Source organism: Natrix helvetica (assembly GCF_964273705.1).
Source record: "Natrix helvetica genome assembly, chromosome: 8".
Taxonomy (NCBI): Eukaryota; Metazoa; Chordata; class Lepidosauria; order Squamata; family Natricidae; genus Natrix; species Natrix helvetica.
Window position 1 is genome coordinate 22524977 of NC_138559.1, and position 12284 is coordinate 22537260.

The window sequence follows — 12284 nt, forward strand, 5'->3', positions numbered from 1 at the left end:
GCACCCATGATTTCTGAAGGCAACTTCTGTTCCACTGGTTAATTGTCCTTACTATTAGGAAGTTTCTCCTTAATTCCAGGTTGCTTCTCTCTTTGGTTAGTTTCCAACCATTGTCGAAGGACCATGAAAGACTGTCATGACATGTAATCAATATTTTATCCCAATGCATCTTTTGTGCTGCATCTCACAAGTCATCTTATCTTATATTCCATGCGCTCCAATCCCTCCCTCTAGTCTAAGCAATCCCTCTCTGTAGCCTCTTGCATTCAGTTTCCAATTCCTCATCTGACCCATCCATTCTGTTTTAACGGAGTCAACTCTCTGGCTATTCCCAGGCAATTCGGTTGCCTGAACTCAAGAATCAGCAAGTAGATTTGGAAAGATAACTTGGCTAACAGCTTTGGCAAGAAGCAGCCCAAGGATTTTTTTGGCAGCACGTTATCACGGAACGCAGTCAAAGATCTGAGCCAGATGTAATGGCTGAAAGCACAGGGACTGCAAAGGAAAGGCAGAAGTGGAGAGTGGAATGAGAAGAGGAGGAGGAGGAGGAGATGAAAAATAAATACTAAGGATTAAAAGGCAGTGAGCGCTTGCAAAGGAGAGATAAGGCATCAGTGCAGGAGCATAATCAGCAAACTGGGAGAGATTTAGCAGAGAAGACATTGGCATCACTACTCTTCCACTGACTACCAGAAAGCAGCAATGTTATAAAAGAATTCCATGGAAGGAAGGGGATGCAGTGGAGCAGTGCCTTAATCACACTGGAACTGCTGACCAGAAATGGTTTGTACTTTGGTGGATCAATCTCATCTTCATGGGATGGCATGAATTGAGGGTAGAGGTTTGGTCTCTGAGCTTGTGGGTTGTCTTCTGAATGTTTCATTACCAAGCTAGTCCCAAAGGGGCTTTTTCAAGAGGCAACTAGACTTTATGTTTTTTCTTTGAAGACATTTCGCTTCTCATCCAAGAAGCTTCTTGTTGTAGCCCGCCAGTAGCCAGCAGAGGCTGGCAGCAGATTCATATAGTGAGGCAGTTGGGGAGGAAGATGGGCCAGTCCTGGAGTCTGGGGAAGGCTCTGATGAGGGTTCTGTGTCGGAGGCAGAGAGGGGGCCAGAGCCTTCTGACAGTTATCAGCTGCCTTCAGAGTCAGACAGCAGTGAGGCAGACGAACAGCTGGAGCCTGTTCCCAGTGTGCACATGTACAGAGTTGCCAGATGAAGGGAACAGCTAAAGAACAGGGATCAACTTGGGAGTAAAGCCACAGGTGGATGATGAATGGCCCCTCCCAGAGGAAATAAAAGAGGAGCGAAAGGAGAGTGGAGTTTGCAGGAGACGATTAGTTGACTTAATTGGTTTGTGACTCTCCAAGACTCCTTGCCAAGTTTTGCAGATGTCAGCCTGGCAGCTCTCCAAGCCAGATAAGGTCTGTGACTGTAAATCCTCCCTTGAAAGACTTTGCTGGATGTGAAGGAGCAGAATTCACAGTCAATTAATAAAAGGGGTTTTTGTTGGGACAAGGAATTTGCTTCCTGCTCTTGGGAAGCCTCGGTCAGAACACAATGAGCCTGGGGACTCCAGGGTGATCTTGATCTTGTCCAGTGGTTGGTTTGATTGTTGTTGTCAGGGGATGGGATTTATTGTCTTTTGTATTGGGATTTCTGTAAACCACCTGAATAAACAAATAAATAAAGCTGTCTTGCTAAATAAATAAATGAAGGAGATATTTTCATCAGAAGCCAGTCCCAATAAAGTCAAAGGAGAAGTCAAAAAAGAGCTGAACGAGAAGCAAAATGTCTTCAGAGAAAAACCGGAAAACCCAGTTGCCTCTTGAAAAAAGCACCTTTGGGACAACCATTACCAGGCTAGGTTCTTTAGTGAAAGTTAGGAGATGTCAGTGTCATTACCTAGACTGGTAACGAAATGTTCTGAAACCAACCTAAGAGCTTGGAGAAGGAACCTCTATTCTCATCCTACACCGGAGATAACAGATATTTCCCACTAGCGCAAACGGAGTCAGCTCCTGTCCCTTGCTCCCTAGGTCCTGCCCACCCAAAAGTTTGAAACTGCAAGTAGATAAATAGGTACCCCTTTGGTAGGAGAAACCTAGCTGTGTTGACGTGTGCAGAGAGCAGACCTGGGCAGATGAGAGGCAAACAAAACGAAATGGCAATCTAATCTGTCAGGACTGCATTATGCAGACAAGCACCTAGGATTTGCATTTGCATCATTTGCCTATAGTGTCAGCAATGACCCCTACATGACCCCCATAGGAATCCAGGAGGTACAAAACCCACCCTCTCTAAACTCCATTTTGTCAGCTGTCCCAGAACCACAAAGTCTGGTGGTTCTGTTCATCAATAAATGGACCTTCTTTCTAATCAGCCTCCAACCTCCATTTTATATCCGAGTTCTTTCTCCCAGCTTAGAACTGGACCTGGACCTTTCTTCCAACAACGGCTTGCCTCCAGAAGCTACGGATGCTCCATTACTGGAGGTTTTTTAAGAAGAGATGGGACAACCACTTGTCTGCAATGGTACGGAGTCTCCTGCTCGAGCAGTGTCTTGGATTAGAAGACCTCCAAGGTCCCTTCCAACCCTGTTATTCTGTGTGTGTCCAGCTTGTGTAGATTTCCCTGACATTGTATGCCATATGCTAAAGAAATAATAATTTACGGGGGGGGGGGAATAGCAGCTTCCATCTGGAACATCAGAAGGAGAAAGGAGAAAGCAACATTTTCATTCCTCCTTCTTATACGCCTATTTCTCAGACTTCACAACTGTATGCCATCGTTCCAAGTTATGGAAAAAAAGAACCATCTGCAAATGAAAATAAAATATCAGAGTTGGCCATCTGCTGGCAAAAAAGAAAGATTGCAGCCCTAAGAGAATTCAGGTGATGTGCCTTCAAAAGTCTGAAGGCTGAAACAAAAGCCAAAAAAAAAAATTGCTATTGATACCAACAACCTTGGTGGAGAGAGAAAAATGTATGATTTGCTTGGTTCTATAGAAAGAAGGCATAATGAATCCCTTGCGGCTATGAATCCATTGTAAATAATATAATGTTTTTCTTTCATTCTAACTGTGGTCATTTGCTTGTAGAATTCCTGTGCTGTTTTACCATAGTTGTGACTTTAGTGAGAAACTGCCAAGAATATGGCCTGGTGTATTATAATAGTAGGACTTTGTAGAAGACGTTTCAGCTACTTTTTCAACCTTAACGACAGGAGAGGCTGAAGGCCACTTCAATGATGAGAAGTATTCTGAATATATCTTTTAAAAGTGGCTACTGATCCAATGACAGTTCACAAACTACTTGCATTTTTTTTCCCCCTCAAAAGACTCCAAATATAAGGAGCTGGATGCTGGGTTTTATTTGTTATTCCTCATCTACAGTATAACAGAATAACAGAGTTGGAAGGGACCTTGGAGATCTTCTAGTCCAACCCCTTGCTCAAGCAGGAAACCCTATACCAGTGTTGGCAAAACATTTCAGCACCAGGTTTGCTGGCCAGCGCACATACACAGGCCAGTTTTCAGCACTGTCATGCATGTAAAGGACAGCTAATTGTTGCATGCACAGGTATTCCAGAAAGCCACAAGACAAACAGGCAGGCTGCGCATGCCGGGTGACATGGCTTCGCATATCACTTTGGGCGCCTGTGCCATAGGTTTGCCATCACAGCCCTATACCATTTCAGACAAAGGGTTGTCCAATCTTTTTTTTAAAAAAAAACCTCCAGTGTTCAAGCACTCACAGCTTCTGGAGGCAAGCTGTTCCACTGGTTAATTGTTCTCACTGTCAGGAAACTTCTCTTCAGTTATAAGTTGCTTCTCTCCTTGATTAGTTTCCACCTATTGCTTCTTGTCCTGACTTCAGGTGCCTCGGAGAATAGCTTGACTCCCTCTTCTTTGTAGCAACCCTTGAGATATTGGAACACTGCTACCATGTCTCCCCTAGTCCTTCTTTCTCTTAAGCTAAACATACCCAGTTCCTGCAACCGTTCTTCATATGTTTTAGTCTCCAGTCCCCTAATCATCTTTGTTGGTCTTCCCTGTACTCTTTCTAGTCCAGGGATGTCAAACTTGATTTTATTGAGGGCCTCATCAGGGTCATGTTTGACCTCAGAGGGCTGGGGTGGGCATGGCCAGCTCAACGTCACTCATGTTGGGGGTACCTATGGTGGCCCAAGCACTCTGCCAGCGAAAACGGGCTCCTGAGCTCCATTTTTGGCTGCAACAGCTTCCTGCAACGCTCTGCCACTGAAAACTCAACTCAGGAGGGCTGCCTGCGGCCTTCCAAAACTCTTTTCACTGAGGGAGGCATTGTGGGACGATCCTTTACTGTTTCCTGGGCAGCCTATGTGGGCCAGACCTAAGCACCCACTGGACCAAATCTGGTCCATGGGACTTGAGTTTGACACCCCCGTTCTAGAGTTTCAACATCTTTTTGTATATAGTGGGGCGACCAAAACTGGATGCAGTTTTCCAAATGTGGTCTTTAAGGTAAAGGTTCCCCTCGCACATATGTGCTAGTTGTTCCCGACTCTAGGGGGCGGTGCTCATCTCTGTTTCAAAGCCAAAGAGCCAGTGCTGTCCGAAGACGTCTTCGTGGTCATGTGGCTGGCATGACTAAACGCCAAAGGCGCATGGAACGCTGTTACCTTCCCACCAAAGGTGGTTCCTATTTTTCTACTGGCATTTTTTATGTGCTTTTAAACTGCTAGGTTGGCAGAAGCTGGGACAAGAAACAGGAGCTCACTCCATTATGCGGTGTTAGGGATTCGAACCGCCGAACTGCTGACCTTCTGATCGACAAGCTCAGTGTCTTACCAAGCCATTATAAAGCAGTATTAACACTTCACGTGATCCTGAGTCTATCCCTCTATTAATGAAGCCTAGGACTGTACTGGCTTTTAAGCCAACACAGTCCTGGGTTCGTTGTAATCTTTTAAGTGTGATCCCTCTTTTTTAACTACGTGTGTACAACCCACGCATCCTTAGACGACGATTTCATAAGCATCGGCTAAGCTGAAGTGCGATTGTTACGTTTTTGCCTCGGCCCCTTACAAGCCATTGTTTCTAAGTCGACTGTTTATGATTTAGCGAATTGACCGAACCCCACCAGTCCTGGTTTAGTCAATAAACCACGGTTTGACATCTATTTAAACCGAGGCACATTGAGAAGTGCTGAGCTATTCTTACAGTAATCCTGATAATAGTCATTTTTTCTAAAAAGAAATGAAGTGGCTGCACGTTGCTGCATATCGAAAGGAGAGACAAATGGACTTTCTCCCTCCTCCCCTTCCAGAGCAGCTACATAAAGAGGGGGAAGAAGGAATCACACACACACAGACAACTGCTGCAACTATTCAAAGGGACTCAAAAGTACTCAGAAAGCACAGTTTGTGCAGAGGGCTGCTCTACATTTCAAAGTACCTCTTTGCACACCCTCGGTGAATAAAGCCAGCAGGCAATTCTTCCTGGTATTGAGGTGTTGCTTCCAGAGCTTCATGCAAATAGCTTTTCTTCTACCTTTCAACAGGTTCTGCGTGACTTTTGAGGCAAGACTAAAATCTGTTTGGCAGAAATAATAGATGGTATTTGTGTATAAGTTAGAAGTCAAGGAGTCTCTCCCAAAAACACTTTTAGCCCTCATTTCTATTCCTGTTCTCTCTCTCTCTCTCTCTCTCTCTCTCTCTCTCTCTCTCTCTCTCTCTCTCTCTCTCTCTCTCTCTCTCTCTCTCTCTCTCTCTCTCTCTCTCTCTCACACACACACACACACACACACACACACACACACTGTCCTCTCTCTGTCAGTCTATATTTCTCTTCTCTCTATGTCTGTCTCTTCTCTCTGTCTCTCTTCTCTCCCTCTCCCCATTTTCTCTCCCCCTCTCTCTTCTCTCTCTGACTGCTTTCGCTTCTCTGTCTGTCTGTTCTCTCTGTGTCTATCTTTTCTCTTCCCCCTTCTGTCTTCTCTCTCTTTCTCTTCTTTCTCTCTCTCTCCTCTCTGTCTGTCTTTCTGTCTGTCTGTCTTTTCTCTTCTCCCCTCTCTGTCTTCTCTCTCTCTCTCTTTCTCTCTGTGTTTCCTTTCTCTCGTCCCTTCTCTCCCCCCTCTTCTCTCTGTCTTTCTCTTCTCTCTGTGTTTCTTCTCTTCTCTCTCTCTCACACACACATAGACAGACTGACAATGACAGCCAAACCCATATCATCTGTCTCCAGCTTAAATGGCCAGCTTGCTAATAGTTGGTTTCTACATAACTGAAAAATCAATGAACAAATAAGTTGTTAAAGAGAGATGGAGATGGATAGGGAGAGGGAGAGGGAGAGAGAGGGGGGGAGAGAGAGCGAGAGAGAGAGGGAGGGAGGGAGGGAGGGAGGGAGAGAGAGAATGAGAATGGACTGCACTTCAGTTCTGCACTCCCTACACATCCACCATGTTTGGGCTACCCATCTCTCTCTTTCCCTCCTTGTCTCTCCATCTGCCCTAGATTCAAAACTTTAATCATCTTCCCTCCTGCTCTGTTAAGAAAAGGAATAGTTAGTACCAGACCGACCTTTGGAAAAGGCTAAGGAGAAGATGGCTCTCCCATGAATAGTGGTATGTGATTTGTCTGCCTACCCCAAATGGATCTTTCTGTCCCAGGGAAAAAAAGGGGAGATAAATGATGAGCTAGCAGCTGGGAGGACCAACAAATGGGCCATTGAGAAACTGAATGAGGCCTCCCCCAGCACTTGGTCAGTCTTTTGCAGGGCACGGCCTGCTCTCCTCTATCTTCCAAGATTTGCATCCATTAAAAAAAAACTGCAATGGCCATTTCCAAAATGCGTGTGTCCTCTTCGACAGATTCAGAAGCTTCATTCCTTCAACACACTTAAACCGCTTACAGAATTAACCTCCTTGAAGGATTTAGACAATGCATTAAAGTGGGGGGGGGAGACAGATGGGCTAGATTCACAAAACACACCGGGTTCAACAACGGCAAACCAAGATTAAACCAGGGGGCACCTCAAACGTTTTGTCATTCTCTCCCCCTTTGGCGCAATCTTAATGTTCGCATATCTCCCTTTCAAAATCCAAACACCAAAATGGACACCAAAGTGGAATGGCCCTTGGGGAAAGGTGGGTGTATTGTAGCAAAGTAATTTCATACCACCCTGGACACTTCCTGTAGCTCCTTCACAGTTGGGAAAACTGAAATGCTAAAATTAATCCATCTGTGAAAGTAGCTATGTCCTGCTACCACAACCGTGCTCAGCGGTAGGATTTCCTTTCCTAATTTTGGAAACTTTGGCTTGAAGGACGCCAGGAAATTGCTGTGGCCCACCAGTGGCTAGCAGAGCTGGCAACAGATTAGGACAGTGGGGAGGTTGGGGAGGAACATGGGCCAGTCCTGGAGTCTGGGGAAGGCTCTGAGGAGGGCTCTGTGTCGGAGGCAGAGAGGGGGCCAGAGCTGTATGCCAGTTATCAGCTGCCTTCAGAGTCAGACAACAGTGAGGCAGAAGAACAGTTGGAGCCTGTTCCCAGTGTGCGCATGTACAGAGCTGCCAGATGAAGGGAACAGTTAAGGAACAGGGGTCGACTTTGGAGTAAGGCCACAGGTGGATGCCCCAAAGGAAATAAAAGAGGTTCGTGACTCTCCAAAACTCCTTGCCAAGTTTTGTAGATATGGGCCTGTCAGCTCTCCAAGCCAGATAAGATATGTGACTGTAAATCCTCCCTTGAAAGTCTTTGCTGGATGTGAATGAGCAGAATTCATAGTAAATTAATAAAAGGTTTTTTTTTTTGTCGGGACAAGGAGTTTGTGCTCTTGGGAAGCCTCGGTCAGAACAAAAATAGCTCCATAAACAAAATATAATGAAGAACAAAGTCAACCGATAACGAGACTTGTTCTGGCATTTTGGTCATCGCTGATGAGAGAGCAAGATCCTACTGCAAAGTTGGCCTCCCTTGTGTCTCAAGGATCCAATGCCAAGGATCCTCCCTAATGGGTTGGCTGACAATCCTATTGGTGATCCCTCACCTTATTCAGAAACTAGCTACAGTTGAAGAGATGCAACAACTAGTGTTAAACACATTTGGGGTGTGTGTGTGTGTGTGTGATTTGAATTTACTGGTGGCAATTGAATGGTCTCTTCCTTTTGATAAACCATCAGTAGAGTACTGAAAGCTGCTTATATTTGTCCTCATTTGTTCATGCAGAAATAAATTCCTCTTAGCCGAGTGAACCTTCGGTAAAGGTTCCCCTTGCATATATGTGCTAGTTGTTCCTGACTCTAGGGGTGTGTGTGCTTATCTCCATTTCAAAGCTGAAGAGCCAGCGCTGTCCGAAGACAACTCCGTGATCATGTGGTTAGCATGACTAAATGCCAAAGGCGCATGGAAAGGTGGTTCCTATTTTTCTACTTGCATTTTTACATACAAGTTTCAGGCTGCTAGGTTGGCAGAAGATGGGACAAGTAACAGGAGCTCACTCTGTTACGCAATGCTAGGGATTCGAACTGCCGAACTGCTGACCTTTCTGATCAACAAGCGTAGCGCCTTAGCCACTGAGCCTCTCCAGTGGACTTGGTTAAATCAGTCTCTCTCCCTCCATCCCTCCATCCCTCCCTCTGTGTGTGTGTGAGTGTGTGTGTGTGTGTGTGTGAGAGAGAGAGAGAGAGAGAGACAGAGACAGAGACAGACAGAGATTTGAGTTTACTGGGGGAAACTGAACGGTCTCTTCCTTTTCACAAACCATCAGTAGAGTACAGAAAGCTGCTTAAATATTTGTCCTTATTTGTCCATGAAAGCTGATGAGAAGATTTGGGGTGCCACCTACTGCACAGGACTATCATTGGGAGAGGAGGGGGGGGAGTAGAAGGGCTTGTCCAAAGAAATCTTTCAGAAACCTTATCTTTACAACTGGAAAAAAGCTCAGAGTCACTGCATGGAGAGATGGATGGTGGACACGTCAGGCTAGAATTGACAAAAAGCCTGGACTTATTTCTTGGTGAGCAAGGCTACTATAAAACATACAGAGGGTAATGTGAAATCCTCACTGTAGATTCTTGAAGAAATGAAACCATCTACCCTGGCTTTGGGGCTTCAGTTCACTGTGGTACAATGCAGAGCATTGTGCCTCCCCCCCCCCCATCGCCCATTAATGCATATTAATGAAATAACCATAGCCACAGATTAGAAACCTTGATTATCACAAACACCCAAACCCCGAAGCTCATATTCATGAAGACTGTGGAAAGCTCCATCCTTTTAATACCTCTTTTCCCTATGATGCATGAACATGGAATTGAGGTGCAGGGAATAAAATATTACAAGCAGTCCTGAGCAGTAGAAACCAATGCACACAATTGCTTTTCTAGATCAAACCAAAGCCAACTATAAACCTGTCTGGGTTGGTCCAGTTTTGAAATTGGCAGGGATTTCTGCTAGGAGTTCTACTTACTAAACCAACCCTGTTGGGCAACCTTTAAAGACCTTCATCTCAGTTGACCCACTTTGATCATTTCCACTGGTAGCCACTCAGAGAGCAACGTGGTTTGGTTCAATTTTGGACCACTTAACTTCTCAGCTATGTGTATTACACCCAGTTCAGAATGTTCTAAATGAACTCGTCGAATTCATTCCTCTTTCGGACGCTCCCAAACTCATCCTGTTTTCATTCTGGTACAAGTGCTAGGTTATCCATCCCTTCGAGCCTTCTGATCAAAAAGTCCAACTGCTGATTCAGTTCTACAGAGGAATTACAGAGTCTGTCATCTGCACCTCCATAACAGTCTGGTTTGGCTCTGCAACCCCACAAGACAGACACAGACTTCAGAGGATAATCAGAATTGCAGAAAAAAACAATTGCTACCAACTTCCATCGAGGACCTGTATACTGCACGAGTCAAAAAGAGGACTGTGAAAATATCTACAGGCCCCCTGGATATAAATTGTTTCAACTCCTACCCTTATAGGGCATTGCACACCAGAACAACCAGACACACAGACAGTTTTTCCCCTGACTGCCATCACTCTGCTTAACAACTAATTCCCACAACACTGTCAATAATTTACTAAGACTGTGTTACTCTTCTTCTTCTCTTCCTTCCTAGTATCTATCGCTCCCCAGTTATGACTATAACCATACTGCTTGTATCTTTCTGTTTTTATTTGTTTCCTAGGGCGATTTGATAGCTTATTTAGTAACCTTGACTACCACTAAATATTTTTATTCTTAGTGCATTTTATTCTCCTTATGTAAACTGAGAGCTTACGCACCAAAGAAAAATTCCTTGTATGTCCAATCACACTTGGCCAATAAAGAATTCTATTCTATTCTATTCTATTCTATTCTATTCTATTCTATTCTATTCTATTCTATTCTATTCTATTCTATTCTATTCTATTCTATTCTATTCTATTCTATTCTATTCTATTCTATATAGATGATCAGTCCAGCCCATTGCCCCTTGCAAGCTCATGGGTGCTTTTGAGGATCTTCTCAAGAGCGAGAATCTCCCCCTCTTTTTCCTTTGCAGAAGCCCCATGCTTGTAAATTTACTCGGGGAAGGCACAGAGAAAGTTGGCAGCAATGGTTGATCCCACCCACCCACCCACACAGGCACCAAAAGTAAGACATCTGTTTATGATCCCCTTTGCATCTCTTTCTCAGCCAAGGAGTGAAAAACAAAACTGACTGCGTGCGAGAGAAGAGAGAACCAGGCTATCGGAATTCATCCGAGCTGCTCCAGCAGTCAAAAGGACTGATTTGATATTGAACAGCTCGGTCCAGAAAACATAAAAGCAATCGATGCCGTCTCGGGAGAGACATCCAAACCCCAGAAACCAGTTAGAACCAGAGACAGGAACTGGGGAGCAGGGAGAGAGAGGGGAGGAAGAGCATATAATGCAGGGCAGACCTACCCCTTGTTTTCTCACCCATCGATTCACAAGACATGCTCCATACCCATGTTGTTGGCACCCAACCCATCTTGGGAACTTCTTCTCAAGGTGCCCATCCTGCAAGCTCAAACTCAGCTATCCAACTGCCCGACGCCCCATTGAAAAACACAGAAAGAAAGGCCTCACCCTTCTCTCCCCTCTCACACTACTTCTCATCATAAGTTCCTCCACCAGGGCTACAACAACCGTCTTCCTTTGCAAGCAAGGAGGACAACAACAGCATCTTAAAGGATGCCCACCAGCCTTGAAAAGTCTTTCAACGCCCCCCCACCACCACCACCTGTACCCTGAGGCAATGTCCCAGAATTTGCCTCTCCAGACAGGCAGGCAAACAAGCAGCTCCATGCTTGGGTACCACATCCTAACTCTCTGGGTAGGCAGTGCCACTAGCAGGAGCTCCTTGGGACAATGGGAGAGATCCGTTTCCAACTGATCCCCACCCGTTGGTCAGCGATTCCCCCCCGCCCCGAGGAAACGCTCCCCCCGCACCCCCAATAACAAAAGACCCCCGGGGGTCATCAAAGAGTAGCCCAAAGCTATCTGCTCCTACCTGAGGGTGGCGCTCTCTCCTTGCTTGACCGTCACGTTGTCCATGGCCTTGGGGAAGGTGGCATCTCCGCTGCGAACCGGCACTCCTGCGGGCACAAGGAAGAGCAGCCTGAGACACACGACCACCAGGCACCGCCAGGGCAGAACCAAGCCCCCACCGAGCCCCATCCTGGGATGCAGAGACACGTCCCTCCAAGCTATGGTAGACTACGCCGGTAGCGAAGGGGGGGGGGGAGCGATGCTTGACGGAGAAGGGGCGATCGCGGAGCGAGAGCAACCCCGAGGCGCTTTTACGCGGCGAAGCGCTGATGCTGCTCGACGGTTAGCGGGGCGCCCAGGAGAAATCCAGCTCCGGAGAGGCGGGGCGTCCAGGCAGAGGATGCCAGGGGTGGGAGAGGCGGCTGCAGACGGGCCGGCCGTCCCGGGGCAAGAGGGGAGCTGTCCGAGATGTCCTCCTCGGTCCGGCTTCCAAAGAGAGAAGAAACCGGACTAAGTGGCTGCAAGGCTCCGAAGGCAAAACTTTCTGCGCCGCCACCGAGGAGGCGGAGAAGCGGAGCCGAAGGAGACGGGAGGCGCCCCGGCTGGGGTTTTCTTCCCTCCGCCGCGCGCTCGTTCCCTCTTTCTCCAGCCAAGGGGCCGATGGAGCTCCGGAGCCCCGACGCCGCCCTGCGTCTCACTCTCCTCGGCCGTCCGGGCTCGTCCGGCTCCGCTGCTTGGGAAGGCTGCGGCCGCCCCCGCCAGACGGCGGCTCAAGGCTCGAGGTGGGCAGGCGGGAGACGCGGGCAGG

General features: G+C 46.8%; 1 protein-coding gene and 1 long non-coding RNA gene across 3 annotated transcripts in view; one reads left to right on the forward strand and one right to left on the reverse strand.

The window, feature by feature from the left end:
- LOC309396271 (opioid-binding protein/cell adhesion molecule homolog) overlaps window positions 1-12284 on the reverse strand; it is a 609765-nt gene that overhangs the window by 249402 nt on the left and 348079 nt on the right. The window contains exon 2 of one of the 2 annotated variants that reach the window (XM_081961273.1): window positions 11499-11583. In XM_081961273.1, coding sequence (XP_081817399.1) covers window positions 11499-11583 — 85 coding nt within the window. Of the gene's footprint in view, window positions 1-11498 lie in introns of both variants that reach the window. The other variant, XM_081961272.1, reaches the window with a different exon arrangement.
- LOC309396273 overlaps window positions 11576-12284 on the forward strand; it is an 11121-nt gene continuing 10412 nt past the window's right edge. Inside the window, exon 1 of the long non-coding RNA XR_014176080.1 lies at window positions 11576-11699. This is a non-coding gene — a long non-coding RNA (uncharacterized lncRNA). The remainder of the gene's footprint in view (window positions 11700-12284) is intronic.